Source organism: Podarcis filfolensis, assembly GCF_964270895.1.
Source record: "Podarcis filfolensis genome assembly, chromosome: 11".
In the NCBI taxonomy this organism is placed as follows: Eukaryota; Metazoa; Chordata; class Lepidosauria; order Squamata; family Lacertidae; genus Podarcis; species Podarcis filfolensis.
The window spans coordinates 16,990,404-17,007,819 of record NC_139613.1 but is presented as its reverse complement, the minus strand read 5'-3'; the positions used below and the strand labels follow the sequence as shown (position 1 = coordinate 17,007,819).

General features: G+C 41.4%; 1 protein-coding gene across 11 annotated transcripts in view; it reads left to right on the top strand.

Annotated features, from left to right (window-relative positions):
- The window catches only part of RANBP3L (RAN binding protein 3 like), a 48,754-nt gene extending 32,630 nt beyond the window's left edge, over positions 1 to 16,124 (top strand). For 5 of the 11 annotated variants that reach the window (XM_083575722.1, XM_083575719.1, XM_083575723.1 and 2 more), the window contains one exon: positions 10,795 to 16,124. In XM_083575722.1, the coding sequence (XP_083431848.1) occupies positions 10,795 to 10,838 (44 nt within the window). In that variant the 3' untranslated portion in view covers positions 10,839 to 16,124. Of the gene's footprint in view, positions 1 to 4,956; positions 5,111 to 7,106; positions 7,750 to 10,794 lie in introns of those variants that run through there. The other 6 variants (XR_014539550.1, XR_014539551.1, XR_014539552.1 and 3 more) reach the window with 4 other exon arrangements.
- Positions 16,125 to 17,416: the final 1,292 nt, after the last annotated feature.

The following is a 17,416-nucleotide window of genomic DNA, read 5'->3' as shown; positions in this document are numbered from 1 at the left end:
TTTGGAGTAATATTTTACTAGAAAAATGGGGAATGAATATTAAATCACCCTCTAGGAGTGGAGTGGGAAGATCAATACAAGGTAAAATGAGTCATATTACTATAAATTAATTGCTTCACTCCTTGCAAGGGGTTAAATCTCATTGAACCATAGCAGGATTTACTTCTGAGCAAACATGGTTAGGATTTTGCTGCCTATCTAAATAAGGAATGTAATAATAAGCAGCTACCCCACTCCTGAAAGTTCCCTGCTTCTGAAAAAAATAGGGTGAGTGGGAGATATTCTGAAGCAACTGCTTTTCAAAGTAAGAATTAAAAAGGGTTGACTACTTATTGAGCGATCATTCTTGTTTGTGATTATACTGAAGGAAATGTTGTCCCATATTTTCTGGTGCATTTCCCCATCAATTTAATTACTGTGAAAAATCTGGTTTTGGAGGAGGAGCTCCAATCCTTTTTAATTGTGCAACCTGAATTTGCTGGTATGTGATGGAATGCTAGCTTCAATATTACTCTTTTCCTTAGAGAAGTCACTAGAAATTGTGGACCTTTGCCACCAGAGGGCATATTGTTCCTCACGTCTGTGCCTGGCTGGCTCCTACCTATGGCTTCTTTGCATAGGCCACTGTTGAAGGTTTCCAACCATCTGCCATCTCCTTTCCTTGAGTGAACATTCCACCTGTCCTTGACCTTAAGCTCTCTTTTTAGTCGAATTCATAGCCCACCTTTCTGATCTGCCTCTACCCTGAACTCCTTTTCCGTCATCACTTCCTGCTTCCTGCTTGGATAGACTATATCTCATATATATATATATATATATATAACATATAATTTTCAATAGTAATTAAACATTCAAATTTTTGAATTCCATCAATCCTGTCTGAAAATTTTCCAATCTAATCTCTCAGTATGCATTTCTCATCTTCCCTATTACATTTCAAACTCATAACCAATATCTCTATCTTTTTCTACTTTGTAACACTTCATATATTTCTCCTTACAAAACTTCTTGTAGTCCTACTAGCGTAATTTGTTGATTACAGTTGCTCTTCAAATAATTCATATACTTTTTCCAATCTTCTGTAAATCTCTGGTCCCGCAGGTTTCGAATCCTTCCTGTCATTTTGTCCAATTCTGCATAGTCCATTAATTTCGTCTGCCATTCTTCTTTCGTTGGAATTTCTTCTTGTTTCCATTTCTGGGCTAACAACACTCTTGCCGCAGTTGTTGCATATAAAAACAATTTAACATCTTGCCTATTAATGTCCTGACCTATAATACCAAGTAAAAATGCTTCTGGTTTTTTAAAAAATGTATATTTCAACATCTTTTTCATCTCATTATATATCATTTCCCAGAAGTTCTTTACTTTTTTTACATTCCCACCACATATGATAAAATGTTCCTTCTTTTTCTTTACATTTCCAACATTTATTATTTGTCTTATACATTTTAGCTAATTTCACTGGTGTAATATACCACCTATATATCATTTTCATCATATTCTCTTTCAAAGCATTACAGGCTGTAAATTTTATCCTTTCATTCCACAACCTTTCCCATTCTTCAAGCTGTATATTATATCCAAAGTCTTTTACCCAATGTATCAATTAGCGATTTCTGGATAGACTATATCTGAGGGTGACTCCTTTCATCTCTGCCTCTGGTTCTCGCTCCTATTGGTTCCTGAAAGGGAAACAAACCACCATGTCCGCAGGTCCTTTCATGGAAAAGTAGGGATGGAAGGATCTGTCCATTTATGTTCTCTCTGTTTCTAATTTTCCCACTCGTAAATTCACTTCTTCACATTTCTGCCGCAATTTGCCATTTTCAACTCCTTTTGGAAATTCTTCAACATTTTAGTGTCAATTTCTCCTGACAAAGACACTTTTGTATGCAGACTTGACTATTATACACATTTTTGCAAGCATTCCCATGAGGGCACATAACTCACTGGTAGGGCATCTGCGTTGCATGCAGAAGGTCCCAGGTCCAATCCCTCACATATCCATGCAGGGCTAAGAAAGACTCATTGCCTGAAGCTCTGGGGAGCTTCTTCCCAGGCAGTGTGGACAATTCTGAGCCATACGGGCCCATTATCTGACTCTGCACACAACAACTTCCTACGTTCCTAAGATAAAACCTAGTTTTTGTCAACGTGAATAGTGTCTGCTGAATGGTTACCATGATTGGATGGTCTTCATAGTTCTCTGGGTGCAGCCAGATGTTACATCAGACATGTGGCTACCACCAAATGTAGCAACTCCTCCTTCATTTTTCCATGTAATGCCTTGTTGTTGTTTAGTCGTTTAGTCGTGTCTGACTCTTCGTGACCCCATGGACCAGAGCATGCCAGGCACTTTTGTCTTCCACTGCCTCCCGCAGTTTAATCAAATTCATGCTGATAGCTTCGAGAACACTGTCCAACCATCTCGTCCTCTGTCATCCCCTTCTCCTTGTGCCCTCCATCTTTCCCAACATCAGGGTCTTTTCCAGGGAGCCTTCTCTTCTCATGAGGTGGCCAAAGTATTGGAGTCTCAGCTTCATGATCTGTCCTTCCAGTGAGCACTCAGGGCTGATTTCCTTCAGAATGGATACGTTTGATCTTCTTGCAGTCCACGGGACTCTCAAGAGTCTCCTCCAGCACCATAATTCAAAAGCATCAATTCTTCGGCGATCAGCCTTCTTTATGGTCCAGCCCTCACTTCCATACATCACTAGTGGGAAAACCATGGCTTTAACTATACGGACTATACTTTTCCATGTAATGCCTAGCAATACAAAATTTGTGACTTTCCTCATCATTCTTCCATTTCATTGACTGCTGCTGCTGCTCTGAGGGGGCTGAGAATTTCAGAGCACATAATAATGCAGGTTTTGTATTGCTAAGTGTTACCAGAAGTGTGCTGGTTTCAGTAGCTGCTACACATCTGTTGTACTGCACCGAGTTGACCCCACTGATGCCACTCCCATTAATCTCATTCTGGTCCTCTTCCTATGTTTCTTTTCGGCGTCTGTTCAGCTTGTGAGGCATGTGCTTGCGCTCAAGCCATAATCTCGCACCGTGTCTCTGGGGATTTGCACCCAAGAGGGTCCTAACATGCATTATTGTTGTGGGGCAATTTCCATTGGGTCTGATCCCCAAACACACCTGCAGTTCCTCAAAAGAGGAAGCAATGTGGGTCGAATGAATGATAGTTTTTGATGCTGATGTGGGAAAGAAGCACATTATTTAAATGGCTTGTGAGCAGTAACTAAGAAACTGGGGGACATATCAGGAAGTCCTTGTTTTGAATCTCATCTGTTCCATGAATTGACTCGAGGCTCCTCACGGGGTCTCTGCCATGGGAGCATATTCACCCAGTGCTTTTCAAACTGCACTGGCTCCCGGTGGAGTACAGGGTCAGATTTAAGGTGCTGCTTTTGACCTTTAAAGCCCTTATGCTGCCTAGGACCCTCGTACCTACAGGACCGCCTCTCCCGTTCTGCCCCACGGAGAGCCTCAAGGTCCATAAATAGCAACACCCTAGTGGTCCCGGGCCCTAAGGAAGTTAGATTGGCTTCAACCAGAGCCAGGGCCTTTTCAACTCTGGCTCCAGCCTGGTGGAATGCTCTGCCTCATGAGACCAGGGCCCTGCAGGATCTGATTTCTTTCCGCAGGGCCTGTAAGACAGAGTTGTTCCGCCTGGCCTTTGGCTTGGAGCCAATGTGATTCCCTCCCTCTCTTTCTTTTTTCTTTCCTTCTCCTCCTGCGTTGAGGCTACATTTTATTTTAATGTTGTAATATTTTAATGTGGTATTTTAATTTTGTTTTTAAGTTGTAATCATTCAACTTGTTTTTATTATTGCTTGTAAGCCGCTCTGAGCCCGGCCTTGGCTGGGGAGGGCGGGGTATAAATAAAAAATTATTATTATTATTATTATTATTACTCTCTCCTAATCTGCAGTATGGGGACAATAAGACTGACAGAGTTCGGGAAGGATTTCAACAAGATGATGCGTGTAAATGATTTGAACACATGAAAGCACTAAACAGATGTTAAGTAGAAGTAGTAGCCAGTGGCAGAGTGCATGCTTAGCTGAATCTGTGACCTCTCCAGTTAGAGGGGTCCTTTGTGTCAGGATAGGGAAAGACCACTCAGTATAAAAGGACAGCAAAAGACCATTTCATGCAACCACAACATGGTGGTTCTCATGCTACAACAGGAGACAATATAAAAATGTGTGCTAGAGCAGAGAACTGAGTAGGTGAAAAGAATGGAAGAGGAACTGACTATATCCAAAGTTCCTGTCTACTGCATACTGATTTTATGCTATTTTCTGAAGGAAAAATGCATGTCTTATGGACCCTCTCTTTGAAGTAAGCCCTATTGATTACAGTGGGACTTACTTCCAAGTAAACATGCATAGGAGTGTGCTGAACCATTGCTTGTGTAAGGAGGGCACAAAAAGACCTGCGATAAACCTGAAGAACCAAACGTTTTTATTTTTAAACTGTGACTATGGTATACTATATACAGCTCACTCTGCCCACCAAACAGCAGCCGCTTCAGTCAGCATTCATGCGGAACCTCTCCCCTTCAACTTGTCTGTGTGACTTCCGAGAAGGAGATAATAAAAGGCTGGAATTTGTTTGCGAGTTGAAGGTACTCTCCAATCTATGTGCCGACTTGCAAGTTAAACAATCATGTTGACAAGCAAAGGCCTCTGACACAGATTTGGGGAAAACAGCTAAGGGTCAGTGGCCAGTGATGATAACTGAGGCCACAGTCCTTGAGGGACATCCAAACTGTGGTACATACAGTGTTCTTTTCACTATGATGGACTTCGCAGTGAGGGTGTGTGTGTGTGTGTGTGTGTGTGTGTGTGTGTGTGGTGCATGAGAAAAAATGAGTGAATTTATATAAACCCTTACAATTCCCTGCAGCCAGTGAGTCCAAATTCCTCTTCCATCCAGGTCCCAGAGATTGCTGACAACCCAGGCCCCATCTGTTATCAAGCAACCTTGGCAGGTCCTCTGACGGCCCCTGCTTTATTTTATTTACCCTGACTATGTCCACCTCAGTCTGCTTATCTTTCATGCCAGCTGATCCTGTTGTAATACTATCAAGGTACGCAGCCCAACCTTTGCTGAGATTTCACTCCAAACACCATTTGCAAAATGTTTCCTGCTGCTCTAAAGTTGCCAGCTTTTGTTACGTTCTGTGTTTTCAGTAGATGCATGGCGGGTAGACATCAGTGGGTGCAGTTTTTCCCATTAATGCATCTCAATGCCAGAAAAAAAAGGCTCACTTGGTGATTCTGACTCTATTCATTAGAGATTTTTTTAAAAAAACCCTCTGTAGATAAAAACTGGGGCAGTGGAGTCATTGAGTGTCACTCTTGCAACTCCACACATACTGTATCAGGGCAAGTTTACATGGCTCTGATTTAATGTATGATGTTCTTTTTGCAGTTTGAAAAGGGGCTAATAATAATAATAATAATAATAATAATAATATTTATACCCCGTCTATCTGGCTGGGTTTCTCCAGCCACTCTGGGCAGCCTCCAACAGAACACTAAAAACAGAATAAAACTTCAAACATTAAAAACTGCCCTAAACAGGGCTGCCATCATATTTCTTCTAAAAGTCAGATAGTTTTTTATTTCCTTGACATTTGATGGGAGGGCATTCCACAGGGCGGGCACCACTACTGAGAAGGCCCTCTGCCTGGTTCCCTGTAACCTCACTTCTCACAGTAAAGGAACCACCAGAAGGCCCTTGGCGCTGGACCTCAGTGTCCGGGCTGAACAATAGGGGTGGAGATGCTCCTTCAGGTATACTGGAAGAAATGGGTGGGTACTGCTTGAGCTTCTCTTCATTTTTACTCTTCCAGGCTGTTTACCCAGTTTTACATGCCTGTAATGCCTTTGGAAGACAGCTCTGTATTTTCCCAGACTTTATTCAGGCACATGCTAGGGTAGCCAAAATTGATTAGTTGTTTGGGAATTTTTGTCCAACTTCCAGAGGGGCAGGTGTGTTAGGCTGTTGCCTCAAAAATGGCAAGAGTGCTGAGACACCTGAAAAGCTATCCACATATCTTGGGAAATAAGCTTTTGTAGAATGAAGCCAAAATGCTAAATAGAAAGCAAGTGTGCAACAGTGGATACAATATTGTACTAGGATTGGGGTGACCCAGATACAAATCCCCACACAGCCATGAAATTTATTGTGTGGTGTTGGGCTAGTCAATGTTTCTCAGACTAACCAACAACCTAAAATTAATTTGATGATAAAATTGGGGTGGGTAGCTGGGGGCAGAGAAACCCATACATGAGTATGGGGAAATGAGCATGTAAGAAACAAAATGAATATGTACACGATAAGCACAGTGAGCGTACACAACAGTAATCACCCTACCTTTGCTATTCTTTCTTAACAGCTGTAGTGGGAAAGCCAACCATTGTCTGGCTTGGGTCCTGAACAAATAGAATCAAATGTATCCATAAATTCTAGTTTAGCAATTTCATGCAGGAACCCTTTGAAGTTCCTTTGCTAGATAATGTGACCTGCTGGCTAGCAGCAGAATATCCTGGGAGACTAAATATTCACACCCTTACTTCTGATAGAAGTCATTTTTATTGTTGAGAATGACTTGTAGACGGAAGAATGGCATTGTTTGCAAGTGAAAGCATATATCACATTGAGGAGTAAGCCAGTGAATGAGTTCTGAGGATGCCTCTCATATTGATGTCTCATAATTGTACATCTGAGTGGAAACATTAGTGCAATAAGGGCTATTTTCTAAGTTTGTGGACCACCACATTTTCTTTTGGTTTATAGCTAAAAGAAGCACCACATGAGATGACAATTGAAATCCTTCCAAATTAAAACTCAGCTCCTTGGTTACGATCTGCCGAAGCTATCTGTGTGTATATTTGGGATTGTTTTTGTTTGTGAACAAAAAGAGTCAGGGTTTTCTCTAAGGTTTCCACAGCAGCCCCTTGTGCTGCTGTCAAGGCAAGCTGTTTCATTTTAAAATTAAACAGAAAAAGCCCCTTCCTCTTCAGCATGTGGCAGGAAACTTCAAAGAAAGCTCTTACTCTTTTTTTTCTTTATTAAAGTGCTTTGGGCACCACCTGAAAGTGCACAAACAACCACTACTGATCTTAAAGTTACACACACAAAGAGAGAGAGGGAGGGGTAAGAGATGAATGAAGTCTTTGAAAAACTGGCAGGCGAGAATGTTCAACATGCTTTGAGCGCTCAGAATTCCTCTTCGCTTTGTTCTCAAGAGTTCCTTTGTTCCAGTCTGGAAAATTTGCCTGGTTACAAGCCCCAACAGTCTACACTCCTGCTCATTGCTCCATTCGCAAAGATACAATATTATTGTCCTTGATTATATTCGGATCTTGTTTTATGTTATATATCTGTAGGTTATACACAAGGGAGATCTGCAACAAAATGTGGCAGTGTGAAATCCTCCTGTTCAGGATACTCCTGGTTTTCCATTTTTCGCCCCCTCCTCCTGGCCAGTCTGCATTCCATATCCATTCAGCATGCTCAACCATTATTGGGTTGTTTGGCTCTTATACCCTAGGGTTTTTCCTAAACATTTTGTACCATTTATAATTTTGGTTTCCCTTGAGCTTGCTGAAATATCCCTCTTGTGTATGGATGGTCCTGTTTTGGCTACTTAAGGGCCAGCATACAGAGAACTGTTATTACAATAATAGAATTATAGAGCTGTAGTGCTAACACGGGTGGCGCTGTGGGTTAAACCACAGAGCCTAGGACTTGCCAATCAGAACGTGGCGGTTCGAATCCCCATGACGGGGTGAGCTCCCATTGCTCGGTCTCTGCTCCTGCCAACCTAGCAGTTCGAAAGCATGTCAAAGTGCAAGTAGATAAACAGGTACCGCTCCGGCGGGAAGGTAAACGGCGTTTCCGTGCGCTGCTCTGGTTCACCAGAAGTGGCTTAGTCATGCTGGCCACATGACCCGGAAGCTGTATGCCGGCTCCCTCGGCCAATAAAGCGAGATGAGCGCCGCAACCCCAGAGTCGGCCACAACTGGACCTAATGGTCAGGGGTCCCTTTACCTTTACTTAGTGCTGAAAGGGACCACAAGGGTCATCTAGACCAACCCCCTGCAATGCAGGAATCTTTTATGCAAAGTGAATAATAATTGTGCGTTTTGTTGTATTACACTTATTTTTAATAAAGGACCAGAAAAAATAAAGTAAAAATGCAACTATAACATGAATCGTAATAGGCCACTGATACAATTGAAAACAAAGTTGTTCTGTGAGCATAGCAGCAGATGTGTGAGCATGAAACCCTGTGGCTACAGCTGATAACTTGAGATTAAAAAAAATTCTGGTACCTGGGCGGCTCTAATAATAATAATAATAATAATAATAATAATAATAATAATAATAAATAATTTATTTGTACCCCGCCCATCCGGCTGGGTTTCCCCAGCCACTCTGGGCGGCTTCCAAGAAAGATTAAAAATACATTAAAATGTCGCACATTAAAATCTTCCCTAAACTTCCCTGATGATGACATCCAGGGACTCAGGTCTATGGTGGAGCCAGGGAATTAAACCCTGTCGTTTCAGGAAGGACTGTGCCAGAGTTCTGCCATTTCTGGCACCGCCCCCTTTCTTTTCTGGCAACTAGCAAAATCCCAGCCAGGCCTCTTTCTTCTGATTGGTTGGCAGCCTTATTTCTGATGCCAGTCAAACTAAAGTTGCAATCCTATGCACACAGTGCATAGTAAAAATGTATGGGATTGAGGATTGAGCCACTTTTAAATTAATGGTGGAAGTGAGTTGTTAATCTGGGGAACCGGGTTCACTTCCCCGCTCCTCCACATGCAGCTGCTGGGTGACCTTGGGCTAGTCACACTTCTCTGAAGTCTCTCAGCCCCACTCACCTCACAGAGTGTTTGTTGTGGGGGAGGAAGGGAAAGGAGAATGTTAGCCGCTTTGAGACTCCTTAGGGTAGTGATAAAGCGGGATATCAAATCCAAACTCCTCTTTCTTCTGGTGGAGACATGGCTCCAAAGGTTGCAAAATAGAGAAAATGATAAATAATAAATAGCTTTATTAAATAGATAGCTTCAACTGGGCTACACTGTGATATGCAGGAAAGTTCCATTAATCTGAAAATAGTCATGTATAACAGCTTCTGTATGCTGACCAATGAAAAGCTTATCTATATTCCCCCCCCCCCATTGCTAGGTTCCCACAGGAAAAAATAACCAGAGCAATGCACTTGTTTATGAAACACTCTTCCTGAAAAGCATAATCAGTAACCCCATACTTCATGTAAGGCTGATGGCATTAAAGAAAAAGAAAATTCCCTGCAGATAAATGACTACTTACACTTCATTTTTCTTTATGTCCTGATTTCAACCAATATCGTGAAGTTATGGTCAGAGCAGATCCACTGAAAGCAGTGGACTCAAGTTAGCATTTTATTTCAGTGACGTGGCTGGAAACTTTCCCTTCCACGAAACGTTGGCATCAGTTGAAACATCTTATTAGATATAGATGTACTCTATGCAATTCTATTTGCTTTCTTTCAATAAATCGACCCCTTAGGCTGTGCTAAAAATGATTAATCAGCTCATCCTTCAAAAATAGCTTTCCTCCACCTGAACATAAAAAGAACCCTGATGAATCAAAACAAGTCCCATCTAGCTAAGCATCCTGTTATCACAGTGGCCAACCAGAGGCCCATGGGAAATCCACAAGCCAACCCTGAGTGCAATAGCGCTCTTTTCACTTGTGATTCCCAGGAGGTGGTATTTTTCAGGAGTATATTGCTTACAACGCTGCAGGTGGTACACATCCACCTTTGGCTAGTCTCCAAAAATAGCCTTATCCTTCATTCATTTATCTAACCTCATTTTTAAAGCCATCCAAGTTTGTAAAGATCACTACATCTTGAGGAATGAACCTCGTAGCTGTTTATTTGCATGTTTATTTCACTGTCGGAAATGTATGTCACAAGTTATGAATAAGTTCTCTTTGTAGTTTTGGGGATGGTGCCATTTGTCCATTTTTAAAAAATATAAATAAGAAAACCATCAATCTTCAATTGCTTTTTTACATTTCAGTCATGCCCACTTTAACAAGTGGCTCCTGAAGAGTTGACCATGAGTCAGTGTGACTCGATAGATAGATAGATAGATAGATAGATAGATAGATGATAGATAGATAGATATCACCATGTTCTGCACCAATTAAGAGCCTGTGTGGTTAAGAGCGGTAGTCTCGTAATCTGGGGAACTGGGTTCGCGTCTCCGCTTCTCCACATGCAGCTGCTGGGTGGCCTTAGGCTAGTCACACTTCTCTGAAGTCTCTCAGCCTCACTCACCTCACAGAGTGTTTGTTGTGAGGGAGGAAGGGAAAGGAGAATGTTAACCGTTCTGAGACTCCTTCGGGTAGTGATAAAGCGGGATATCACATCCAAACTCCTCTTCTTCTTCTTTTCTCTCAACAGCTGAGGTCAGGAAGAACCTGTTCTCATAGGAAAAAGCTGATTGTGTACATTCCAAGCCACATTCCAAAGCACTGTGGGGATGGTTTGGTTTAAAGAAACAATCTTTGCAGATTATTTTGGTACTTGTGGTTATCTTGAAATTACCCCCCAGTGTACTTGTCCTCTCTCGTGAATCAGTGGTGCTGTTTGGGCTGCGTAAGCACAAGCTCCTGAAGTCTCCAAGTGATATTAGCACATATAGATGACGTGGTACCAATCACTTACCATGGAAGTAACCAATCGCTTTCCATTCTTCTCCAGATCATTCTCAGTGGATTCGCCGACAGCCTGTGGTCTGTTCATGACAACTTGCTACCTCCAATCAAAGTAAAAAAAACACTCAGAAACTTCTTTTTTAAAAAAATACCCTAGAAGCTCTTACGACATCAGCGTGTGAGGAAATTCTGCACACTTTTTGTATGACTAAGGGGCAAAAACTTTTCAGGGTTGACTTAGCACACAGAGGATACACGAAACAAGCACTTTATGGGTTCCAGTCGTCCTTCCTTTTACTTATACAGGAATTAGAGAATGCCCCCAGCTCTTTAGGAATTTTTTAAATAAAAAGACTTCAGTTTTTTGAACAAATGATCTTTAAGGACAATTTTAAAGAAAAAGAGAATCCTAATTGAAGTTCTTTCATCATATTGATGGAATCCATCATTTATCCATGAATTACTGACTGTGTTAATTCCACATAGATTTATCTACACAATGACTGTCCCCAAAAATCTATTATGAGTACAGCTATATAATAAATATTTTTCTTAGCAGTCACAGCATAGCATTCAGCAGCTGATATTTCTGCGAAGTTTTTGGCATGGTAAGCTATTTTAGGGAACTTTCCCGATCCAGAAAAATAGAATATGAATGTAGAAATAGTTGGTTGCAATTGGTTGTGCTATGTGCACAAATCTGGTGTATGTTTGTGTGTATGTGGGGCATGGGGTGTGTGCGTGTGCATTCAGCAACCTAGTAATGTATGCACAACAACAAACCTCCTATTACGTAGGGATCCCCCATGTAACCAAAACTTTTGCTCTGGGAACTTTTTTTTTTAACTAGGGAGGATAGCAGCCTATTCTGAAATGGGCCAAAAATCTCTAAAATAATTTTGTATATATGAAAAGTAACTAATCTGAGCACTGGATTAAGCTACAAGCTTGCAAGTTAGCCAGCAACAATTAAGCAACAATTGCACTTAATTGCCATTTTGTTTCCTTAGATATGTAAGGTTAAATACTTAATTCGTTCCGGAGGTCCATTCTTAACTTGAAACTATTCTTAACCTGAAGCACCACTTTAGTTATGTGGCCTCCTGCTGCCACCATGACGCCGGCTGCACGATTTCTGTTTTCATCCTGAAGCAAAGTTCTTAACCTGAGGTAATATTTCTGGGTTAGCGGAGTCTGTAACCTGAAGCATATGTAACCTGAAGCATATGTAACCCGAGGTTCCACTGTATACATATCTTGCATGCCATGGATTAAAAATGGAAGAAGAGCCGTACAGAATCAGGCCAAAGACCTCTCTAGCCAGCCTATCTATCTTGCTTCCCACAACAGCCAATCAGATGCCTATGGAAAGCCCATAAGCAGTATATAAGCACAATAAACTCCTGTTGTTATTCTCTGGCAAGTGGTGTTCACCCTGGTTCAATCATAAGGCTAAACGGATGGTTTATTAAGATATGGCTTAGTGTTATGTGCGAACCATGTCTTACAGCTGAATCTATGGCTTGTTGTTGGCTTGTGAACCTTGGTTTAATAGTGGCTTATGTTACATGGGAACAGCACCCTTCCTTAACCGTGGTTTGTTTAACCGTCTCAGGTGCTCACCAAACTATAAAGATAGGAGACAACAGCAGCTGGAAATGAAAAGCATCTGTGGTTGACGCATGGTAAACTCGTGGTTTTTTAAAACAAACTATGGCTTAGCATTATATACCAACCATGCCAATCACTTGCTTCCTTCGATCCTAGAGACAACATATAGCAATCACGATTAGTGGCCATTTTATAGCCTTATCCATCCTCTTTGTAAATCCATTTAAACTGGTTGCCATCACCACATCTTGCAGTAGTCAGTTCCATAGTTTAACTATGGGCCTCGGTCCAGTATACCTGAAGGAGTGTCTCCACCCCCATCGTTCTGCCCGGACACTGAGGTCCAGTGCCAAGGGCCTTCTGGCGGTTCCCTTGCTGTGGGAAGCCAAGTTACAGGGAATCAGGCAGAGGACCTTCTCGGTAGTGGCACCCGCCCTGTGGAATGCCCTCCCACCAGATGTCAAAGAGAAAAACAACTACCAGACTTTTAGAAGACATCTGAAGGCAGCCCTGTTTAGGGAAGCTTTTAATGTTTAATAGGTTATTGTATTTTAGTGTTCTGTTGGAAGCTGCCCAGAGTGGCTGGGGAAACCCAGCCAGATGGGTGGGGTGTAAATAATAAATTATTATTAGTAGTAGTATGAAGAAGTACTTCCTCTCCTATGTCCTGAATCTCCCACCATGCAGCTTCATTGGATGATTCTGAGTTTTCATATTATTAGAGGGAGAAAATATTTTGTCTGGTTTTTTCCATGCCATGCATAACCTTACACACTTTATACCTCATGCCCCACACCCCGGATTTGCCTTTTTCTCATCCAAAAAGCCCCAGATATTGTAACCTTTTCTCACAGAGCAGAGGCCAGATTTTGCATAAATACCATTTTCTGAAAACCATACCTCAAGCTTTCAAAACCAGCAAGAAACAAGACAGAAATGTTTGCCAACACACCTATTTGCCATCATTAGATATGTAGACAGTTAGATATTTTTCCAATGCAAAGGAACGCATCAAAAATGCTTCTGAAATCCTGCTGAAAACTTTGCCTGATGTGAGGGATATCCTGCTGCCAAAGGTAAAAGCTTCATCATTAACTACATGAACACTTAAAAGCTAGTTTTTGTTTGCGAAGGCTCTATCTGTCAGCCTAGCACATGCAACAGTCCAAAGAGTATTTCCAAAGCTCGTATTGGTATCCATCATTCCACAAGTTGCTGTGTGTTTTTGGAAGAAATATGTTCAGGGCTGTGCTCTCTGTGTGTATCTAAATGAGCCATGGTTTTCTTGGGTATTGCATTTCCTGTTTGTGGACACCTTTCATATATAAAGTGTTTCATGCAGTGCAACCCTTCTCCTCTTGACTTGGAAGCAGATCCCACTGTGTTCGTTAAATGTGTTCAGGATTGCAACCCCAATACCATCCATGCTGTATGAGGAATTGAGGCTGCTATTCATAGGAATGTAAGATGCGCGCAAGCTGGTTATGGGGTGCCACAATCATGCTTCCCAGCCACTAGTAATCACTGGGATAGCTCAGTTGGTAGAGCATGAGACTCTTAATCTCAGGGTTGTGGGTTTGAGCCCCACATTGGGCAAAAGATTCCTGCATCACAGGGTGTTAGACTAGAAGACCCATGTGTTGCCTTCAAACTCTATAATTCTATGATTCTGTGATTCTACCCACTGATATACATAGATCTTTCTCCAAACAGGAACAGGGAAAGCCTCCTTAGAAATAGCCAGTGGCACTGGAAGCAGTACACAGCCATGATTCACAACTAGTTATCATCAACAACCCTATCTTCCATGAAATTTTATAAATCTTTTTTAAAGCCATCCAAGCTGGTGACCATCACTTAAGAACATAGAACAGCCTCTTGGCAGTGGTCCATCTACTCCTGCATCCTGTTCTCACAGTGGCCAACCAGATGCCTATGAAAAACCCACAAATGGGACCCGAGCAGAAGAGCACTGTCCCCACCTGCGTTCTCCAGCAAAATCACATCTTGTGGCAGTAAGTTCCATAGTTCACTATATGCAATCCTATTACAAATAAGAAAGTGGCCTGAGTCCAGACAATGGGTGTCCACCTCAGAAAGAATGCACTGTTTGCTTTACGCTTTAGTCATCCTTAATCCATCGTCCTTGCTAGCCTCTTGTCTTGGATAATTTGCTCTAGGCATCCTGTATAAAAAGGACAAGTGGCTCATGCAACTGTTAGGGGAAAATCAGAAGAGCCTGATGTTAGGTGCACAGGGGCAAAGCCCTTGAACCATCTATGGGTCTTGAGTCCTATACAGCCTTATCAGGTGCTAACACAACCCCTACATCTAACAGTGAGTGATTTGCTCAAGAATAACTAGCAAATTCATAACCCAGCTCTGCCACAATCAGCTCACTCTATTATATTATATAGACACAATCAGTTGCATTTTGTTGACCTCCTCTTGATAACTTATAGGTAATCTACCTCTAACAAATTAAAGGTTTAGAAAGGGGGGTGGGGTGTCAGAAAAGATGGTCCTGCACACCATGGGCAATACTTTCTTCATCAAACATTACTTTTTCAAATCACACTTTCTGTAGGATAGTTGAGAGAAGAGCCTCCTGCGAGCAACCCCAATGGCAATCAAGTTACACGTGTTTTCAAACAAACTTTTTATTTGTGCTTAGTCAAAAAATATTTGCTTAATAAATATTTGGCCAAAAATAATATTGGCAAGACTTAAGTGCTGTTAAGTTTCCACAAGGAGTCTATTCTTATCATGCCCAAACTGACAAGGAGAGCACAACTATCAAATTGTAAAGGCGGTCCACAGTTTTAGAATGTGTATATGGATGATCAAACGTAGCAAAAGCAAAGCCCAACTAGATCATACTATTATATGTCCCTTCTGTCGAAGTTGCCACCCATAACAAGCAGATTAATTCCAGAACAGTTTTTGAACAGTTCCTATCAAAACGCAAAGCCATAAACCATGTTTGCAAAGCAAAACGGTCTGTTTATTTCATAACCAGTCATATTGAGGATATGGTCCATCAAATCTGTCTCTCAGCTGCGTCTCCACTGCACTCTCAGCCTAATTCAGGATTTGTTAAGCTACCAATCAGAGTCCAGGAATAGGACTCTAACAAATTTCTAGCCCCTAAATAAAATATTTAAATAATAAACACAAAGTTGGTCTTACAGATTTTAATTGCACTTACTTCCAGAAATTGGCTGAACTCATGTAATTCAGTTTGGGCAGACTGTAACTTGGATCAGAATGAGTGCACTTCTGAAACTGCAGTTCAGCAGATTTCTTTACAAGGTGGTTTGAGAAGATGGAAATGGCCTTGCACCAATGCAGAACTGGGATAGACTGGACTTTAATGGGTCTGTGCATCCCTAGTTCCAAATACATGTTATTTTCTCACTGAAGCTTACTAATAAATCAGTGTAGGTTAACACTGAATAATCTACTTGTACTGGTTGCAGAGGAATGCAAGTATTTTACTACTTGCCCCCACACATTAACTATATGGGAAAAGTTAAAATACTGTGCTGAAAGGTCCCTACATGAATGGGATCAGCTTTTATTCTTGACCATCTTATACTTTTTTTTTAAAAAAGTGCTGCTTTAGTACTATTGCATTGTTATGAAGGTCTTTAAAAAGGTAACATACTATTATTCATATACAAGAAGTTAGGAAAGTATTCCATATGCTGTGTTTTGGATATTATTATATAATAAACAGAACAATAAAAAATAACAGTGGCAAAATTAAGCCTTGGCTTTTATTTTCAATAAAGTATAGCATGTCTATCTTCTGCAATACATCATTTTAAACATTGTATGTGGTTCCTCCTGAACTTCCTAAATTGTCAAAGTGACCCGTGAGGGTGCTTATTCTCTCACCACCTCAGGCTGAGAAGGTCCCCAACCCTGGTGTAGATAATACTGAACTAGGTGGACCAAAGGTCCAAGTCACTATTTTAGTCACTATTCCTAAAAAACCTCCTTCCCCAATGTTGTTGTTGTTTAGTCGTTTAGTCGTGTCTGACTCTTCGTGACCCCATGGACCAGAGCATGGCAGGCACTTCTGTCCTCCACTGCCTCCCGCAGTTTGATCAAACTCATGCTGGTAGCTTCAAGAACACCATCCAACCATCTCATCCTCTGTCGTCCCCTTCTCCTTGTGCCCTCCATCTTTCCCAACATCAGGGTCTTTTCCAGGGAGTCTTCTCTTCTCATGAGGTGGCCAAAGTATTGGAGCCTCAGCTTCAGGATCTGTCCTTCCAGTGAGCACTCAGGGCTGATTTCCTTAAGAATGGATACGTTTGATCTTTTTGCAGTCCATGGGACTCTCAAGAGTCTCCTCCAGCACGTTAGACCCTCATTAGTGAGGTTCACCTATCTCTACTGCTGTATTAACTTTCAGCCATCAGTTGGTGGCTGAAGAATACTTTTCCTGGCAACCCCAAGATCATTGGATGGAATACAGTTTTCATCTGTAACTACTTTTAGATGTCTTTAATTGTAATTGGTTTTTCAAAGAGTGCTTTAACTGTTTTAGAATGTTTTTGTTTTTAAATTGTGTATCTGTTTGCTGCCCTGGGCTCCTTGCAGAAGATGGGACATAAACCCAATGTCTAACAATACAGTAGTACCTCTGGTTAAGTACTTAATTCGTTCTGGAGGTCCATTCTTAACCTGAAACTGCTCTTAACCTGAAGCACCACTTTAGCTAATGGGGCCTCCTGCTGCCACCGTGCCGCTGGAGCATGATTTCTGTTCTCATCCTGAAGCAAAGTTCTTAACCCGAGGTAATATTTCTGGGTTACCGGAGTCTGTAACCTGAAGCGTATGTAACCTGAAGATAGATAGATAGATAGATAGATAGATAGATAGATAGATTGCGGCCATTGGCCCATATCAGAAACAATACATCAAAATTTATCCATAAACAATACAATTTAAACAGTTCCAAAATTAAAACACCCATATAAAACCAATTTTACTTCAGTTAAGTAAACACTATACACAATAAGCTCCCTCTATGTAAACTGCAATTC